Genomic DNA, 20910 nt, shown 5'->3' with positions numbered 1-20910 from the left:
AAGGCAGTTTTTCCTGTGGCTTCTTGGAAGATTGTTATTTGAATACTAATCTCAGAAATGCTGTTAATGGATGTTTTCCATTAACTGAGTGCTTCCTTCCCTTAACAGCTTGCACATAGCACTGCATTGTATTTGACGTGGTTCTGTCGCTGGCAAAATACACAGAGCCTCTTTTCTCCTGGGGCTTTTTTCCCCTCATGAGATCTTTCCACTATGATTTTTAAATTGTGTTTAATTATATACTTGAGACCACACATCAGCCCTTCCCTTCAGTGGAGCAACTCAGCAGCCAAGCAGCAGACACTCATTTGCACAGATCTTTTGAAACTAAGACTTCTGCTCCTCTGAAAAACGTGGCTGAAAAGTTTTGTCTGCTGGAGTAATGGACAGGCAAAAACATACTGACAGAGGCCTTGTTATTTTAGAAAGCCACCTTGAAATGTGTAAGTAATAGTAAGCTGCCTCAGAGTCACTTCTAAGTAAGAGTGATAACATCTTATGAAGACACAAAGCTGCCAGCTACCTGAATTCACAGCAGAGAGCCAAGGATGACTGAGTGCCTGAAGAGGGGTAGCAGCTCTCAAATGTATTGGCTAAGGGAAGCTAAGGACTATCATAAAGGATAAAGATATCAAAGTTGTCACTTTGGTTTACTTATATACATTAAGAGTGACCAAAAAATACTTTGGATGAAGGAGTATCAAGTTACTGAGAACAGGCAAAGAATGAGAATAAACCAGTAGGGCTTTATAAGAAAACTTCCCTGAATTTCTGGAGGATTAGGAAATCAGTTTTAAGTCATTGTCAAGTTATTTTACCAGGCAATTATTAAGCTTACATGCAGGCTTGTAATCATCTCTCTCAACAGCATATCTAATTAATTTAGTCCTTAGAAATACATTGGTATCTTTTATATTTGGTCTTTATCTTGGGTGTGAGAAGGGAAAGTGTAAGAACATCTAATCATATTCTCTGTTAACTTTTGTTGTATGAAGTAAAAAATGTGACAGAACACAATCCCTTCATAACATTATTAATAGCACTGGATTTATCAGAGAGGACTAGACTTTCATGTCCTCAAGCTACTTCTTAGAAATGAAAAATCCTAACATAAATCCCCGAGTCCCTGTTAAAGCTTTTGAACAAAGGAGATTGCTCTTTTATGTCTTTTTTTCTACAGCTTTTGAATGTAACAATTAAACAACATTTTAATTAAATACATTTTAAAGGAATCTGGTTTATACACTGCCTAACACAATTATAACAATTTTCATCAATTCTCTTTTTGACTGTAGGTGACAAAATTGTTGGAAGAACTGAGAGAGGCTAGGGAGAGCCAGAGTCCTGAAATGAAACATTTCTTGTGCCTGGAAAAGAAAATCAAGCATATAGAGAGCAGACATGCAGAAAGGGAGCATGAGATCCAAAAGGTATACCAGTTCATAGCTGCATTTACTTCTCAAGAGCAATTTATTGGTTTAAATGTAATTTTGCTGTATTTATTCAGGCTTATTTAGCTCACACTGCAGGAGGAAAGTAGTTTTTATGCAGCCATGGTTTTGTCTTTGCCTCCAATGCAAGTGAGTGTAGGTGCTGGTCTGACCCTGCTGTGCTAATTAGGATTTCTTGGGTAACTTCCTTGCTGCCTGCTCTAAGGAGCTCTTGGTGTCCCAGAGGGTTGGACTCCAGACAAACCTTTGGAGTCAATATCATTATTTCATGCTTCAGTTTCACAATGAAAGCAACCTACTGAAAACTGACAAAGAGTTTGGAGTGCAGAGTCTAACCTATGATATATTCCTCAATGGAACTGTGATTATCTAGTCCTTGCAGCCCTATTCAGAAAAGCTACATTAAAAGTATAGTAATATCTTATTTTATTTTAAATTTTAAAACCAGATCTCAAGGAATATGCTTTTAATGTACAGATTTTTTTTTTGCTGTAGAAGGATTTCTTCTTGTACATTCCTATATCAGATCTTTATTTTCTTTCAAAAAAGACCCATGCATAAAACAAGTCATTGGATTAAAAATAAATCCTATTGCCACTGTTTTTTTTGTTATTTTTGTTCACATTCTGTCCTGCTAAAGGTGACTGTAATACAGTTCATTTTTTTGCTATTAATTTGCTTTTATATGATGTGAGGATGTCTTTACCATTTCTGTGAAGTGTTTGGTGCTGCCTATTCTGTGATATAGCTCCACTGAATACCAATAGTATTTACTAAGATATTTTGTCATGTTTGGGTTTTTTTTTAAGAAATAATAGTATACATATTTAGTACTAAACAATTTCATCTTTTTGTGGTGCTCCTGTCCTTGTTATGTATTATGCTTTGGGTTTTGATTTGTCCCAGATTTTCTCCATTAACCATCAGCACTGGGGCATTGAACAGTTGCCCAAATGAATTATATCAAAATGAAAAGGAAATTAATGAGCATGAAGTTAACAGGTTATCCTTAGTATCAAACTGCAAATGTGATAATTTGTGGCCTATCATTAATATGATAATTATAATCTCTCTTTAAAGGATCTATTAAAATTAATTGTGGAGCTTTTGATATCTTATGATACTTCTTATGTTGTGTAACTTAATAGGATTATGTTCGGGATTCATTAAAGTTATTCATACCTTTATCTGCAGCAGCATCAGATCTTTGTGATTACAGGACATTTTCTGATAATTCATAGAATTTGTGGTTTTTAAAAGTAGAGTAGTAGGCTACAACATGTCATTCAGATTTTATTTTGTTTTGCAGAGCATTATTTTAATTACCGCATTTAAGTGGAAACTTTAAAAATTAATTTTAATTTATAGAGGGTTTTATGTTATATGCTCAGCTTTGCCTTAAATATTCAAATTTAATTGCTGCTTTGGGGAGGATAAATTAAATTCTCCTGGGGCTCATTAGTCAATAATCAATTCTACCCTTCTGTCATTAATGCAAATATTTAAAGGAATTCATTGCTATCAGAATGATTTTTGTGATATTCAGAACAAATTGTTTCCACTTAATGTGAGCATTCAGCTTTGAGACTGAGCATCAGATAAAATGACGTGGCAGATTTTTGCCAAGTGGCAGCACTGGCTGAGTATTGGCATGGGAAATCACAATGCTTTCTTCTAATTTGCAGGCTACCCAACTAAGACAGCACATTTCTGCAGTAAGGCAAACCCAGGAGGTTGAGAGGTGGCGAAGGCTGGCCCAGGAGAAGAATCAGGAACTGGAGAAATTCCGAATGGAGTTGGATTCAATTCTCGATGTTTTACGTGAACTGCAGAAACAAGGGGTTGTGATTCCTGCACCTGATTCCACTGGATTCACAGTGACAGGCAGCTGTTAGAAGGCATGATTAGGTAGTAGTTAAACAGAGCAGCAGAATTCTAATATTCAAAGTTATGGTATAGAAATGTTATTGAAAATCATTATTGCACCACGTATAAATTGCATTGCATTTTGCTCTTCTCTGGAATCTCTCATGTCCAGAGGCAGATTTGCAATGAGCAATACTCTAGTCATAATGTATGTCTTCTATTTTATTAGTAATAAATTTACATAATTTTTTAATAATAGAAATATTTAGGTTATTCTGTAAATTCAACTACCATTGAAAATTTCCTTTTTCACAGACTGTAGAACATGCCTGAATGTTTTTAAGTTTGATTTCTAACTTATAGTGATTCTAACTTAACTTATAGTGATTCCTTTGTGAAAATTTTAGTACTAAGCTGTTCGGTTATATAGCATTGTTGTATAGCATTGATGTATTGCATTTTTTACATTTCATTGATGTATTTCATTCCATAGGGCAAGAAAAGTGTATTTTTCCAACATTTGCTTCTCTCCCTCCAATTCATATAATATTCCTTCACTTGAGGCCTCTTTCCACTTTAGTGAATGATTGGAGGGCTGGACCAGAGCAGGCATTCCTGGTGGTGCTCACATTCAAGCTGTTCTTTGTTTCCTTTTCAGATTATTCCAGCTGTGCTGGTAAGACTGATGGCAGAGTGGGTCTGGCTGAATTCTTACAGGGCCAATACAGAAAAAAAAACTATAAAATACAGTGTGAGTGTAGTTATTGGTGTCCCTTTTAAAAGGGGAGGCTGTATTGATAAGGTTTGTACAATGGGCTGTTCAGGATCTGACATAGTAAGTACCTCTTTAGGTGATCTTGACAGGCTAAGAGACCAGTCAGATGTGAAGACAGTGGGATAAAGCTCAGACTTCAGGGATGTGTAGGTGGGGAAATTTAGAGTTAAAATATTGAGCAAGCTAGGAAAGGAGCCAGGGAAAAATAAAAAAAAAAAAAAAACAGAAAAGGAAAAAAAAAAACAAGAACACCCAACCGAAAACCAGACGAAAACACCAAACAGGGAAGTGACTTTCTGCTGAACTGACAGGCATCATGGCAGGGAACACCCTGAATGCTGGAGGCTGTTGCTTTCTCCCTCTCCTCGGGCCCTGCCACTTACACACCTGTGCTGCAGAGCTGGCACACAGGAGCAGTTCCTGCTGCAGCACAAATGTGCAGCTGAGGGTGCTGCACTTTTGGTCTCTTCTTTAACGAAAGAGATGGACCCAGTGGAGGGAAGGAAGACTCATCACTCCAGGAAATGTAGTGCAAGGAACCTGTGAAGCCCTAGGAACTGCACTGCTCCAGAGAGGAGCCTGCGGCGGATGATGAGCATGGCTATTGCACTTGACATAAATGAAAAACCTGCTGCTAAAAGCAAGAAGCAGCAATTAAAAATAAAGGAAATTTAAAATAGATGATGATAACTATTTGGTGGTTGGAAGGCATGCTTTCCCAATGAATCAGTACACTATTAGTTTGAAGTTTCAGTGGCTGCGAGTCCTTAAGAATTCCCAAGCACATATATTGAGGTTGTATCTCAATCAACTCTACTTATTTAGGGCAAAGAGAAGATGAAAGCTAGACTGTACTCCTTAGACCCCTGAGAACCTGCAGTATTGGTTGAACCTAGCATTTAAATCAGATGTGAAATACTTCAGGTCTGTGCTTGTCTATTTATGTAGTATATTCTTCAGGGACCAGAAGTAAACCTGCATTTTCTCTCATACAAGCATGTGGCATAGCATGCATAAAAAACAAAAGAGTACAACAAATCATACCATATAGACACAGACAGTGCTTAAGTGCAAGGTTTTTTCTTTTTGGCACATACACAAACATAAAATGAGCCTGTATACACATATATATAGATATTTTAAAAGGATGGTCAGTTGCCAGTTAATATGGTAATCTTGATTGTTTCACGTTCAGGTATTATCAGTATTTTTATTTTGTCTCCATCTGACAAAGTATTAGTCTACATTCATAAAATGTGTAAATATAAAAATGCTTTGTATATAAAATATCAGCTATGTATAAATATAATGGATTTTCTTGATTTGGGTCTGTTTTGCAAAGGAAAAGGACAAAAATTGAATCATTTCAACTAATTTATTTCCTGTATAATTTACTGTGTGTGTAATACTGTATTAAACTGTGTGACCTGAAGTGAGAGATGTTTTTTCAGCTACTGCAAGCCTTGTGTTCCCAGAGAGGCCAGGTCCTGGATGGGGGTTCCTAGGACAGGAATCCTGGAGGAAGCATTTCTAGTTACTGGAAACTCTCTCACGTGTGTGGTGCTTAAGTCACCAACAGAGGGTTGCCCTACTGTTCATGCAGTTCGTTCAAACACTTCTTACAATTCTTACAGTCAGTTCTCAGCAATTGCTGCTTTCTTACATAGCTGGAATTAAATTCTCTCTCTGAGCGTGTTTTACTGAGCAGGGACAGTGTTATTTACCATTACTGTAAGCTATGAGATGGTTTATACCATTTTCCTACAAGTATTTATGCAGTTGTACACTCACTGAAGCATGGTCTTCAGTTTTTAGGCATTTACCATGAAGTGGTCACTCTGCACTGAGACAGACTCTGTGGGCTTCAGTGGCTGCAGTTTGGGTGTCCTTGTAGAGAATTAAGGTGCAAGCTTTAAGTTCTCTTCTAAAGTTGTTACTGACTCTCTGAGGATTTCAGTGTGATCTTTTAAGGAGTTACATAATTATATACTCCTCATGTATATTTTTCCTCTTCTTGTGCCATCCTGTTTCATCGTGCATTTCCAGGAGGCATAGTGGATGGAGTTAAAGAGTTAAATGTAGTATCTGTAAAACATTGCCTAATGCTTAGCTGGACTTCATCTGTTTACAGCAAAGAGCTGGAGTATAATAATTTGAATTGTCCTGTTTGAAGTTTTTAAGAAATCATGTGAACAGCTGGCTAGGTGACTCAGTGACCTACACTGCTTCAAGAGAGGAAACATGATGTGCAGAAAAAGATCAGATTTCATCATGGCACCTGAGGCAGCAGTGTATTCCATTTCAAGTTCTCTGAAATACACGTCAGAATTGTTCATTAACAAATTCAACATGTTATTGTGAATGAAGACTTTATGTGATAGCACATAATACATTTTCAAGTCTGCCCCTCTGTCCCATATTTAACCTGTTCTGGAAAGTACAAGGAAAAAGGACAAAGACACCAGCACTAGCTGTGCAAATCCACTTCTGCAGGGAATGAGGGGGTCATGTATCAAGTGCTGCCCTGGCTCTTGAACAGAACTGCAGTGATAAATCTGAATTGAAAGTAGCTTTTCATATAGCTAACCACCTATCTCTCATCCAAAAATAAGAAAGCACAGGCCTCTCTTGCTCTCATTGCAGAATGTGTGGTAGAAGGTTCTTCTCTGCTGTCCTTGCTACCTGTCAATATCCAAGGCTAAAAATTGGCCAAAAATGTCAGTGTTACAGTATTCAAGGTTCAGGGCTCAGGTGCATAAATACTTAATTTTATTACAAATATATCCTGTTTACTTCACCTGGTAGTCTCAGAGGCTGAATGGCTCTGGATTGGAGTGGAAACAATCACAGTTCTACCATTCTCTTTCTCTTCTCTATGAGCAGGCATTTACTGATTTTACATTATAGGTTTTGGGGTTTTGCCTTTTTTTTTTTTTTAATACACAACTAAAACTTGTTTATATAGAAGATCATTTGCAAGTATTTACCTTTGAAAACTGGGATAAATAACTTGACCTAGTAAGTTCTTCCAGAATACAAGACATGTTTAGGCAAACAAACATATATAGCTGGCTTAGAGGAGCTCTATCTCTGCAGTTAAATCTGCTGCAGGCGATGCATTTGTATTGAGTTTTGAGAAGAGGCTTGAGGCCAAGCACTGAGAAAACTCACAAAAATTTCATTTTCAAAGACCATTATATTCCAAGTACTCCTTTTGAAGATTACTCTGATTAGAACACTTTCTATTCTGTTTCTAGTGCATCAATGAGTTGATTTTCTGAGAAAAGATGATTTCTTTAACAGGTTACATATTGCCCTTTCCCCTGAGGCAAAATATGTCTGTTTTTATTTAAAAGGGAAAAAAAAGGAAGGACAGCCTTAAAATAGCTGCTTCTGAAGACTGCAGAACATTTTTGCGTTTGCCTTTGGCTCTGCTTTGAGGCAGCGCAAAAGTCTGAATCAGATATTGCTGCCACAGTGTCTCTGGAGTGGCGTGGGAGCTCTACAGTGGGGACTGGCAGGTTGTTTTTCTGAGAACAGCAGCATGAAGGACTTTAATATAGAAGGGGGATAAGATGAAAAAAGTAGATCTGTCATCAGGAAAGAACAGAAGCAGGAACCAAACACTTAAATAGCTCCACAGGATTAATACATGCTGCAGAAGGATATTAACTATGGAGTTCAAATGTGTTGTAATTTAAGTTGGCGTCATCTCTGGGTCATTTTATCTAGTACCTTTCATCTAGGCATTATTGCCAATATCCATATGCAGAATGCTTCCTTTTTCTCCCCAAAGTAGTAGTTATGTACCCAAAGAAAAGCCACTGAGATTTAAGACAGCAGAAGAAAAGCATAGGCTAGCCTACAGGGAATAACAGCATTTTCTTTTCCTAAAACCCCGTCTGCATTATTTGGGAACTTGTGAAACTTTTGAGAATTTTTCCCCCCAGACTGCCCAGGGATGCAGGGGAGTCACCGTCCCTACCTAGAGGCTTTGAAAAGCCTTGTGCCACAGGGTGAGGTGATTTAGATGGGGACTTGGCAGTGCTGAGTTAATGGTTGGACCTTTATGATCTTAAAGGTCTTTTTCCAACCTAAATGGTCTTAAATGGCTTAAAAATACCCTTAATTTCTCTGTTGCAAAGGAGATGGATTCCATATAGATTTGCCCTTCCTTCGGGCAGCATTGCTGTTTTCAAGCACAGCAAAGGAAAAAATAAAATAAAAAAATAAAAGAAAAATAATAGTTCAAACATTACTGAAGGCAGCTAACATCCAGAAATCAGCTATAAAAACCCCATTAGGACAAGTCCCACAACATGTTAGCAAGAACAATATTGAGCTGCAAAGTTTAACCATCAGATAGCCGATAGTTACTGAGGTGCCTCAGCAGGAAGTAGATGCCATATTCAGAGACAGATTTCCCAAATTCAGGAAAAGGAAAGTGTAGTTATGCACTTCCTGTGAAACAAGGCTTTTTCTGCGCTGGAGACATTTTACTGGAGCTGTGCTCATTCAGAGCAGGGCTCATTTCACTCTTAGGGAACTATTTTCAGCAATAACCTGCTAGTCTTAAAGAGTGTCTGCTTTGTTTTAAGTGTAATCCTGCTGCTTTAAACACCAGCAAGTCCTGCAAAAATCACATTTGAAAACAGGAAATTGTGCTGTAAGTGGTGTGTAATAAGGGCATGGGACATAAAAACAAAAAACATTTCCTTGTACTCTTCCTACACAATTTGTATTCTTTAAATGCTCAACCCATTCACTCTTTCCTATTTGTAAGGTGAAGAAGGGATGAATTAATCAGCATTTTAGTGACTGAAGAATGCATCAGCAGGTCTCTAATCTGGAACACAGATGTGTTGGATACAAAGCATGTTAATTTCAAGAAAATCCAGTTAGGCATGTCCGGAATCCATTCTTTTTCATTTCAATTAAGGACTTCCTGCAGAGCACACTCTAAATCCAGCAAAGGGTTTGAACCTGGTACCTCTGCATCTTACATGCTTGCTCTAAAACCATTCAGTCATTTGAAGAAAGCTGAAATACAATTTTAAGTACTCTCAAAGGTTCAGAACTTAATTCCATCTCTAAAAAAATAAAGATTGAAACTATACCTATTCAAATCCTTACCAAATCTTTCACTGGAGAACAGCTGGGGTTGCAACACTAGCCCAGCTGAGGACAAAAAGAAGATGAAGCAGGCATAGCTTAGCTGTACTTTTGGAGTTGGTCCTCTCAGCTCAAAGCCTGCTAGCACTTCAGTGGCCAATGAATAAAGAAATAATAAAGAAATGACCTTTTATAAAGGCAAAAAGCATGGGGAGGTTCAGCCTGTTAGCAACACATGACTCCAGATTAACATACCACCACCATTTGCATGTAGTAACTTTATTGGCAGAAGAAAAATAGGTTTTTTCTTATTTCCTATGATTTAGCTACTGAATCCTGTAATTACTGAACTAGAATTTCACATCAGCAACTAGCAGGGAAAAAAAAAAAAAAAAAAAAAAGGAGTCAAATCACAGTTTGTGTGTAGAATACTAATTTACGTCATCAGGGGCAGCTGCTGAGGTGTCATTCTGAGTTATAATTACAGGCATCAATTTTTTTTGCTCAGCAGCAGGTGGTGATAGCATTTTGTAAACACTGTAACCAAACAATTTCACTTGCAAGGTATTCCCTCTGGAAGCTTTGTAAAATTGGGTTTAACCTGCACCAAAAAGCAGTTAGGGATCAGAAAGTGAAGTTAGTCCCAAGCAGGATTTATTGTGGTGCTCAGCTTCAGGCATCCTTGTTGGGAGCAGCAGAAACTACAGAGCATCCCCAGGGGCTGTTTATTCCTTTCTTCAGTCTCCTTGGAGATTTACACTTGGCCAATGAATTTTCACAGACCTCCCAATGCCCGGCTCAGCCTTCACAGTCCTTGTGAATTATTATCCTTCAGAAGCTGGTCATGAGTAGTTGTTTAAAAAATGAAGAACAGTGCAAGAACAAAAAAAAAAAAAAAATAAAATCAAAAAGCAAAAATAATACTGGGCAGAAGTTTTAGACCACAGAAGGCATCAGAATAAAGCATTCAGTGTCTTTCTTCTTGGCTAAAGTCAGCTCTATCAGTACAGCCACTCTTACATACAATAAAAAGCACAGGTCTGAAATGCTTTCTGTCAAAGGAGCAGGAGGCCAAGAAAGGCTTCAAACTGGACAATAATGGAGATGTTTACCTTAAAGTAAAGGATTCTTCAGTCAAGGATCCAATGTTAAGATTGCATAACCAGTTTGCTTTATAAAATGATTGGTGGCTCTGAGATGAGGAGATCATCCTCACCTAATGAAGAGTTCTGCTCAGTGTTCACAAAGTTAGGAATGTTAAATTTTGTAAGACAATGTAGGTCTTCCTCAAACATTGCACTGTTCTTGGGAACCTCCTGGAAGTGGGTATTACCCTCCAGACTTGGACCTTTCTGGCTCTCTTTTTCTTTGTTCATATGGTCCACTTCATTAATGCAGAAATGGAAAAGTGACTGGGATTCTTCAGCCATTTGGTGAGAAAAGACCCTCTCAGACTCCAGAGGTCTTCCAAATTCTGCCACAAAGCTCTTCATGTGAAATCTTTTTTCAGAAAGCTCTGCATTGCTATAGAGGAAAAAGAAAAATGCAGTAAACACAAAAGTAAAACTATTTGAATTCTTATCAAGTAGCTTGGTTTCAGGAACCATTATGATCAGGAGAAAAGGAAACCCTACAGTTTATCTACCACAGACTTTGAAAGCCAGCACTACTTATTCTTTATTTATTATTCAGTGACATTCAGATTTCCAGATCAGGAGAGCTGGAACTAAAGACTGGTTTAGACACTGGCAGTCTTAACAATCCCAGCAGCCAGGAAGGACAGTTTAACGTGTTTTTTGGCAGTTTTCTTTATAAGCCTTAGCTCAAGCCAGCACCAATCTGCATGGACTCATGCAGGAGCCATTTGCAGTTGGGGGTGAGAAGAGCTCAAGCAAGAAAGCAGTTCTACAGATTCATTCTTTGTCAGGCTGAATTTACATGCTATCATCACAAAATGCAAGTTATTTGCATTTAGTAGAGATATTCAGAGAGTGAGCAATGAAACATGTTCTCAGAATATGAATTTTTTTAAGAACTAATAAGTCATACTGTTTACATCTGGAGGTGTAGCAAATGATGCTGGAGTCAGATAATTGGACACCTAAAGGTCCACCCAGCACTGAAGAGTTTTTCAGTGAAATTTCATTTCCTCAAGCCCGCAGAGGGAGGTAAGTGCCTCAGATGGCACCTTCAGAAATCCACCCACTAAAATTTTCACAGGATACCTAGCATTAGTCTTTCAGGCACAGTTAAAGATCCCTGCCTCTCAAAAGCTAATTTACTTCCATTACATGATGGGGGGAATGCTGTCCTCACAAAATCACTTCCACCAGCCTAGAAATCAAAGCAGTTCTCTCGTTTGTCAAAACTGTATTGGCTCACTCTGCATTTCAAAGTGAACCAGGTAGAAGAATAATGTTCAATTACTGTAAGACTGACCAGTAACCAAGTAATAATCTACTGTATACACAGCAGGGGCCAAACAGCCTGGAATAATTCTGAGCTGAAAACTGACATTTATGTATTTATAATGCAGTAAAAAGCACCACTCTGAGTTTAAGTTTCATATATAATTTCGCAAATTGCCTGTGTGGTGGCACAGGCAACAGAAGTGGCAAATAAGGACAGAAAGAAGGACAAGCACTGTAAGCCCAGGAAGAAGTGACTGCAGAAGAAAGTTTAGAATGCATCCACGGCAGGAGCAGAATTACTTCATAGGTGTGGAAGGGGCTTCATAACCCAGTGAAGTGTGAGGGAGCCAAGGCTGACCATGCAGAGGGGCACACAAGACTGGCAATGGCAACCTAACTTCAATGGAAGATGTAAAATAAATTTTACAATGCCTCAGAATATCAAGGCTATATAATGAAGTATAAACCTGTGTTCATGAGCAGGGAAGACATGGTCTAACATACAGCGATGGTTTTGGATTTTGAAATTCACAAACACCATCTTTGAAATTGAGTGCAATTTCATTACATTTTTTTTAAACTAGACTAGAAACTAGCATAGTCTTGCTCATTACAATCTGCAATAATTCCTCAGCAGGTATCTTTTAAAAAAAAATGCTATCTAACATTTACTGCTTTGAGATTACACCAGCCATTATTTTCTACAAATCGGTTGCGTGATCTCTTGCATTTGTTGCACAAATGTGCTCTTAAGGATGTGTTCAAATGCAGAAACAAACATGGCATGCTTTCCTCTCCTAGTGATGAATAAAAACATTTTTTTGGAAATTCAGATATTGCCAATTTTTTTTTTTTCAGTTGCAATAGCTAATGTTCCACACATACTCATGCATGCAAGGAAACAAAAGATAAATGCAACAGACTTAATTTCCATAACTTCTTTAAATTTCTGCCAGTCCCCATCCATACCCTGTCCATTCTGGTCTGAGAATGTACCTAATTCTGAACATCTTGTGTAATTTTGAAAAGTACATCCTATCATGGCCCCTTATATTGAGCCAAGAAAAGCCTACCACTAGGAAAAAAAAATAAATCAGAGTATTCTACTTTGGATCCATCCATCTGAGCCCAGACACACCTAATCTCTCACATTAATGGTGCTTCAAAGAGCAGCCAAACAGCCTTCCTGAAGTCAGGGACCTGGGAATCCTGTTAACATCTATTTCCTATTTCCTAGGAGGGCTCAAGGCAGCACACCAATGAAACACCAAGCCACGAAGAATCCAGTTCAGGCATGGAAATAGAAGGTGCAGGCAAACTAAAACAAGTGGTTTACAGGTAGCTGTTCTCCAGTTTTTATACACATGTACCAAGAATAAGAGAACCCAACTGTATTCCCTGCCCTTAGCATGTTCCCAGAGGATCCATGTTCAGTACCATGAGAATTTCATTACCAAATGTCAAAAAGCTGCTCGAATTTGTTAAAGGTGCCAGCTCAGCATGCATGGCAAGTGGGCAAGCACTCAGGCACACAGCTCCCAAAGCTGCAAACAGATCCATAACAAATATAAAAAGGAATAATTGGTCTCACTCCAGCAACTGAAGAAAAATTATAATAAGGTGTAGAAGGGACTTCTGGAAGTCTCAAGAAAGGCAAGTCTGAATCCTGATTACATTATCTGGGTGTAGAAGATGACCAAAGGTGGACATTTCACAAACTCTTAAGGACAGTGTTCTGAGAAAATTGATGTAAAAAGCAGAAAAAAGTGGGAGATATCAAGCAGGCCTCTGCTACCTGAAAGTAAATTTTTACAAGTGTAAAATTTTTGGCAAATATCCATATTAAATTCTCTCTATAGTCTCTATCACTGTATTTTTGACTTCATCATGTTTTCCCTTTCAGATTGTCCACATGGGATCCAGACTCATGCTCAGCTAACAAGTGAGATCTTTGTGAAAAGGCAGCACACCAACAATTACAGGGATTTTAAATCTGTTTGGGACCAACGTCTGGCTACTTCATAACACTCTGTAGGGGAAGCAAAAACACCAGCACATCAGTTCTGGTAAACTGGATTCTTCTGATTCTGTTTTTTTCTCACAGGAGCAAAACTTGAGGAGCACAGAGGAGGCTGAGGATGTCCATCAGCCATCTCTAACATGGGCCTGTCCTGGAGATGTGCTATTACACAGAGTTCCAGATCCATTTACATGTGATTAAATAGCAAAGGGGCTCCAGGAGGCAGAGACACGCTGCTTTAGGAAGTGATAAGCACCAGCAATTGCCTTTTACAATCATCTTCTCATCATTGCTACCTGCCTGCAAGCAATCTCACACTCCAGAGAGGCTTTTTATTTCCACTTTATGGCACACAAGCCTGAGAGGAGATGTGGGCTCACAGTTTGTCAGAGGAAGGGACACTGGCAGCCTGCATCCTCTGCAAATGCAGATAAACCACTGAGGCAAGGCATGGTCTGCACATACTTATCAGCCAGAAAGAGTAAAAACCTGAAAGAAAGAAATGTTGAGCTGGTCTCTACTTCAGCATCTATTGCAATTTCTCAGCAGAAACTGACACTCGGTCTCAGGGGTTAAGGGAAGATTTTGCAAACACTACCCAAATCTATCCTGGGACTTGAACAAACAAACATTTGGAAACCATCCAAACTCAACATCTGCACTGCATTTTATCTGTACCTACTCTGTTGATATTCACAGTATCACTCCACGAAAACTTGAGCCTACTTAGAACCATGCCACTAAAGGCACCTGTTTGGCAGCCCACCCAAAACGACCTTTCAGAATGAAAATGCTAGAATTTCTTGCAATGGAGACAGGCTGCACTGTTTGGTCAGAACAGACTGTAGCAAGGTGGTGGAGGGCCAGCACTGTCACTGCTGGTCTGGGGGCTGCGAGAGCCCAGCTGTGACACTCAGCAGCCTGGATTTGTTGTTCCCATTTCCAGACTCACTCTTGATGTGGTGCTCCCGTCTTCGTCAGCAGGGTCAGGACAAAAAACATGAAGATGACAAAAACTGCAAGACCAACCCAAAATCCAATCACAATGGAATCTGGTGAAAGGAAAAAGAAACAAAATGATCAATATTTTACTTGCACTTGCAAAAAGTTGCCTTCTACAGGCAGCATGAGTGCAAACCCAAAACAATTTGCAGCTTATTTCTGGGTGACAAAGGGAAAATCGAATTTATTTTTATCTATTTTTAAACAGAAAGCTGCCACTGAAAATCTCATTTCAAGACCAAATCTTACTGATATCTAGGCAAACCAGACAGTAGATAACAGAGGGAAGACAATTCTCTTGGTAAGGAAAATAAGAGGAGCTCCCTCTGTGATGCCAGGCCCATTTCCAAGCTTTGGAACTTCAGTGCTAGAACTAGGAAGGGAGGATTATTTGATTTTCCTCAAAATCCTCTGTCTCTGTAGGACTGAACTCTTGCTATTTTAAGTTATTTCTGCCCCAGACCATTAAGTTTCTGGATTTAAATATAATTCTTTGACAAAATATGTTTAGGAAGACCTTTAAGTGGCAAGACAGAGGGTTCTGCAAGAAACAGAACCACAGGTAAAACCATTTCCTACTTCAATAAATATCAATAACCAACAGATACCAGATGTTTTTGAATAATTTTCAATTTGGGTTTCCAACTTAAGTACAGAAAAGTGCAACACAGTGTCAAAGGAGCACAACAGATTTAGACAAAAAAGTCAAACCAGCAGTTAAGCAATAGGAAAACCAGTGCAGTAGCCAAATACAGCAGCCATTGGGAAGAGCAGGGCCTTTTACCTGTGTGCTTAAACTCCAACTGCTCTTCTCATTTACAGCAAATGGATGTAGGCAATTTGCCAGCCCTACTAAGAACAAATCTATGTCCACTTACAACTTCAAGGTGGGTCCACAGCTGCTCCAAGCTGTTCAGAGTTTCCAGGAATTGGATTTAGAGAGGTTCAAGTGGAACAAAAATATTTCCAGACACAACCAACTGATTAGCATGGACCAAAGTTACAGAGCACCAGCGCTCAATATTACCTGGCCCAGGACCCATCAGCACTCTGGTTTTTTTCACCTGTCATTTCAGTTCTTTACCTACACAAGTATTCACCACTTGCACTGCAGAAGATAGAAAACAGTAACATACAAACATTCAGGAGGGAAGGCTTGGTCGGGAATCCTTCCTACCCTCAGCTCCCATGACACAGCCCCTACCAAGCCTCAGATCTCACTGGCTGTAGTGTCTGACCCAGTGCAGCAGGCACAGCACTCCACTGCTGAATTTCCTACAGGACTAATTAAAGGCACTGAAAAAACAAGGAATCAGCCATCCTACCTGGTGCTTGGCCCCAGCTGCTAATCATGCTCCCACTGTGGAATATCTCCCATGCTAAAAGGCAGATGTGGAAACTGGAAATCAACTCAAGCCATTCTCTCTTTTTTCTGCAAAGTCAAAATGCCTGCTGCAACTTGAGATTTTCTCCCTGAGAAAATACTCCATCACAATGAAGTCTCTCCTTAATCCCTCTCTTAGGTAGCTAAGGAGGTTAAGTTTCAAGGCTCCCACTGCAATATTCATTCCATCTCTCCTATGCCATATCTTCCCCTCTCAATACCTTGTGTAAAATAACTGGAATGTGGCTTGACTATAGATCTCTGTGATGGAGGTGAGGAGATTTTAATACCCCTTTCTGCTTAAAGCATTCTGCCATGAGCTTTTTTGCAATTCCATATATTATGTGCACTAAATTACTTTCAGAATCATTCTGTAAGCACAGCCTGTATTCACTGGTTAAAGATGTACCTTACCTTCCTAATACAAAATAGCTGATCCTACTAGACTTGGTAGTACCTGAAGATTTAATCTAAAAATAAGTACTGCCTTTAAAAAATACCATTTAAGCATTTATAGCTACTAGTACCTTCCAGTTAGTCAGATATGCTTGGATGGTGTGCAGCTGCATTAACAACCAGAATGTAAAATGCAATCAAGATGACTAAAAAAATATGCACATAGATTATTTCAATCAAGCTGCAAAACTTAACTAAAAGGAAGAAAGAAAAAAAAGAAAGTCAAGGCTCCAGTAAACTACTGCTCCCCACAAAAATCACACCTGCTATTGTGTGCTGAATAACAAGTCTTTTTTTGGTTGGTTTGGTGCCCCTGCTCCCAACAGAATTCTTAAGTTTACTGAGCCTAATGCTACACCTTCCTTGCTTTACTGTGCCCCCGACACACTTCCAACTCTCTGCTGCATAAATTACATTGTTTGAATTAATTTAAAATTCAAGCAGGTATCCTGAGTTCTCTTCAATATTTGATTTAGGTCTCACTCACTTCAGTGGAAATTATTCAAACCTACTAAATTCTAAACACTTATTCAAAATTAACAGGACATAACCTAACTTTTGTTCAAAAAATATGGTATGAAGGACATTTATGCTGCCCAAAGTTACAAGCAGATATTCATACGATACTTTTGCATTATCAAGTTGCAGTTTTGACCTTTCTTTTCTTCATTACACAGATTCATAACATCCTGGCAGCAGTTCCAATCCTCTGATCACTGCTACCTATTTTTCCTCTCACTAGCATAACTAACATGCTGAGGCTTCAAAATGTCATTTTGTTCTTATCTCTGCCAGTCACAAGTATCTCCTCACTATCTTTGTCTATTTGCTTTCTAAAGCTTCTATGTATAAGATATTTGGTCCCTACTTTTCCAGATTTTTTGATTTCTAGCTCCTGCCTTTGTTCTCATCTTATCACAGGGGTTCCATACCATTGTCTCCTTATCACAAAAATTCCATACCTTCTTGGTGTTTCTCGTGGGCAGCTCCTCAGAGCATGAACTCTCCATTCTTCACAAAGCCACCCACCAACCCCAATTCCCACCTCACCCAGCCACTCCACTCTTTTGTAGCATCTTCTTCCCATTGGTTACAGCTCTGGCCTGGTACAGTCAGGCCTGTTCCTAATCTTTGATAATTGGCCCAGCTGCAACTCCTTAGGGGTGAGATTACTTTCTACGCTATCTTTATTTTCTTATATTCTATCCCACTACATGCCTTCACTTCTTTTCCAGCAGAACATACTTTTTGCCTTTTTTTTCTCCTTTTGCAGTCATATATTTGAAACATCACTGTGGCATTTTTATTTTTTTTTTTTTTTGGTCTGGTAGATTATTTGGTCAATCCTTTTTCTCACAGGTCACTTTGAATACATTTTTCTCTGCTTTCAGAAAACAGGCTTCTGAATTTCTTTATATTAAAATCAAATCACCTTTGCTGGAGTCCATTCCCTGTTGAGCTTTCCAACATAAGTTACAAGCATTCATTGACACCTTTTCTTTGTAAGTTTTCAAGGTCTCCCTCCTCATACAACCCTTGTTTAATCTCCTGTCCTCCTCCCCAGTTTAGGATTTCAGAGAAGTTCACGTCTGGTCACATTGCCTCCACATTTCACAACAATCCCAGCTCAGCTGGAACAAGAACACACCACGTCAAGAAGTATCATCCCATGCACAGCACAGACTATTCCTTTAGCAGATTAAACTCTGCCCTCTGGAGAATGCATGCAACAACAGTGAAGGAAACAGAGGCAACTCCAATCTATCAGTTACAGCAAACAAAGAAACAAACAAAAACTAAAGAAAATCCACCCTAACTAGAGGGACTGCCTAGATCACTGATTCAAGTACTACTAATGACATCTTTCATCAAGTCCACCTGAAAAGCAGTTTTTACATCTGTCCCATTCTCTTGGACCTGTTCAGGACCTTCTGCTCTATGAACAGCAGACGGGGAAGCTCAGCTGCCGTGCTCAGCATGGCAATAACTTTGGTGGCAATCCAAGACCTGACTCGCAGCTGTGCCTTCTGCAATCCAGAGGCAGATGTCATTTGTACCTTTTTGTCCCATCATGCTGTTTGAGACGCCGAGATGAAAAGAAGAAGTCTACATAACATTCCAGCTGATCTTTGCAACCAGTAATCTTTGCAATCAGGTCTAACCTCTGATTAAGTGTAAGAATGGAAGATAAATTAAAAACACGATGAAAGCTAGCCCACATTTTTCAATTACCTATCACTTGTAAAAATACAGACAGTAATCAGCAGACTTTTTTGAGGGGAAAAAATAAAAAGTAAATTCTACTCTACTGTTTTTTCAAACATGTTAGTAATTTCAACAAATTTCTTCTATCCCTTGCAGAGCCTCCCCAAAACCTTCTGACTGTGTAGAGGAAAGGGAGATTTTCCTTTCTGGGCTGCTGTTTGCCAGTGCAGGCACTACTTCTTCCCAGGCTGAATGCTCACTGGGACAAATGAGACAAAGTACGAAATTCATCCTGGACCAGGGCTCCAGCACTGGATGGGAACCCTTCCCCAGAGCTTTAAAGTCTGGGAATCAAACCGTTCCACAGTGTATCTGCCTCAGGAACAAAGAAACAGGACGGGTTTTTTCTCTTCTGCAAAGTGCTTGCAAGACACATCAGGTAATTGAGTCGGTTTCTGTTACTTTCCCCCTCCCTTTTACTGTTTGTCCTTCACAATCATCTCCTCTAAAAGGAAATATCATCAAATCCATTGTCTACTTTTTAGAAAAATGTTAGTCCAGCTGTATGAGCCTGTCCTAGTTACACCTTCTCCAAGTTCCAATCCACAGTTTTCATCTTTCTGGTACCCATTTTCCATTTTTTGCTGTTACTCTAAAACAACTCCAGTATTAACAGAAGTGAATTTAGCACACTCCTCCTATGAAGAAAGTACCAATGGCAAGTTTGTTCATAAGGAGAAAATTCTTCTCTTATTTTCAACGTTTTAAAAACCAAAAATTTATTTTCTATCAGGAAAACCAAACACAGCTAATGCAGGTACGGCTCCCCACCACTGCCTTTTTACCATTAACAGAATCAAATGTTACCATTAATACAAACAAACAGAACCAAAACAAAGCAACACTGATCTAACAAGTAGTCACCAGAAGCAGCAGTGTATCTGTATTTGCTGTTGCTAACTTTTCCTGACAGTGAGATATTCCTCAGTATTGACAAATTCCTACCACAGCCAACAAATCCATGGTTCTCTCATGTACAAGTCAACAAAAGGATACAGAATAATAAACAACAATGATGATCTAATAGAGGGACACTGCTAATTGCAGAGACTCCTAGGAATTAGGAGAGGAGTGTTTTTGTACAATATGCAGTCACAAGTGAAGAACAGGAACACAGGGAGTTGAGCTGCACGAACTGTGTCTCCACTGAACTTACACTTATGAGCCTTGAGGCCTTCAAACGACACAGGGCCATACTCATAGTACTCGTAGTCCCAGGTGTAATCCGAGTGGGACGAGGCCTGCTGGGAGGTCCTGTTAGAGATCAGCCTCAGGGCAGACATCCTGCGCCTCAGCAAACACAGACCTGTGGAGATGAAATGTGTTAATGGAGATACACCCAGCACAGCTTCTGGGTTTTTGCTCTTTCTCATCTATTGGATCCCTTCCCCACCCCTGCTCCGAGAGCAGCGCTGCCTCTTCAGACAAGGCCGCCCCATCCCCTCCCATTCCTTCCCCTAACTGCAGACACGGACCGCGGGGCCCACAGAAAGGCAACCAAGATGTTTAGGCAGGTAAAAGAGCCTAAATGTTTGTTCAGCCTGGAGAAGGGACAGCTGCAGGGAAACCTCAGTGCTGCCTTCACTCAGAGGCTGCCGAGATGCCACTGCCAGGCTCCCCTCAGAGGTGCACGGTAAGAGGACAAGAAGGAATAGACAAAAATTGGACAACAAGAAATTCGTATTAGATAAAAGGAAAAGCTTACCTGATCTAGTCAAACATGCTTTGAGTGGGAGGTTGGACCAGATGACCACCAGGGGTCCCTTCCAACCTAAATTTCTCTATGCTGATAAACGGGCTTAATATGACACTACAGAAGGAAAAGAAAACAGGAATGATTTCCCTCACAGACTAGCAAAAAACTGCAAAGCAACGCTGAGCATGATGAAATTATCTTGATAGATATCTCTGTCATTACCACCATTCTCTACTGGAGTCTTGCATTTTGCAGAGTAATTTTTTTCAGAATATGAGACAGTTTTATGCACACCAAAAGAAAGCCCATCTCTGCACAAAACGTGCTGCAGTAGCTGGAGTCAGGAAACCCAAATTGAAACATATTTCAAAATACTTTTTGTGAGAGCAAGCTGAGCTTTGGGTAATTCTGGATTCAATTAAACCCGAGCAGGATTGACTAACGCTTCATGTGCTCGGAGAGCCATCATAAA

At 39.4% G+C, this 20910-nt stretch overlaps 2 protein-coding genes across 5 annotated transcripts in view; one reads left to right on the top strand and one right to left on the bottom strand.

The window, feature by feature from the left end:
* CEP162 (centrosomal protein 162) overlaps nt 1-5524 on the top strand; it is a 43018-nt gene extending 37494 nt beyond the window's left edge. For all 4 annotated transcript variants that reach the window (XM_063150598.1, XM_063150596.1, XM_063150595.1 and 1 more), the window contains 2 exons: nt 1296-1430; nt 3137-5524. In XM_063150598.1, the coding sequence (XP_063006668.1) occupies nt 1296-1430; nt 3137-3346 (345 nt within the window). In that variant the 3' untranslated portion in view covers nt 3347-5524. The remainder of the gene's footprint in view (nt 1-1295; nt 1431-3136) is intronic.
* Nucleotides 4776-20064, bottom strand: MRAP2 (melanocortin 2 receptor accessory protein 2). The gene is made up of 3 exons (XM_063150599.1): nt 19899-20064; nt 14588-14687; nt 4776-10728 (listed from the first exon to the last, which is right to left on the bottom strand). Exons 1-3 carry the CDS (start codon nt 20023-20025, stop codon nt 10377-10379), a joined length of 579 nt encoding a protein of 192 aa, XP_063006669.1. The 5' UTR covers nt 20026-20064; the 3' UTR covers nt 4776-10376.
* Between the last annotated feature and the right edge of the window lie 846 nt (nt 20065-20910).

This window comes from Melospiza melodia, chromosome 3, assembly GCF_035770615.1.
Source record: "Melospiza melodia melodia isolate bMelMel2 chromosome 3, bMelMel2.pri, whole genome shotgun sequence".
NCBI classification, from domain to species: domain Eukaryota; kingdom Metazoa; phylum Chordata; class Aves; order Passeriformes; family Passerellidae; genus Melospiza; species Melospiza melodia.
Note: the sequence above shows the minus strand (reverse complement) of the source record. Positions and strands in the feature narration are given on the sequence as shown.

Excerpts from the sequence above, each read along its gene's own strand:
- MRAP2 (XM_063150599.1), bottom strand. The coding sequence starts at position 20,025 with ATGTCTGCCCTGAGGCTGATCTCTAACAGGACCTCCCAGCAGGCCTCG. Across the intron at positions 14,688-19,898 it reads AGGCCTCAAGGCTCATAAGT|ATTCCATTGTGATTGGATTT; the intron begins GTAAGTTCAGTG and ends TCCTTTCACCAG. Across the intron at positions 10,729-14,587 it reads ACGGGAGCACCACATCAAGA|CAATGCAGAGCTTTCTGAAA; the intron begins GTGAGTCTGGAA and ends TTTCCTCTATAG.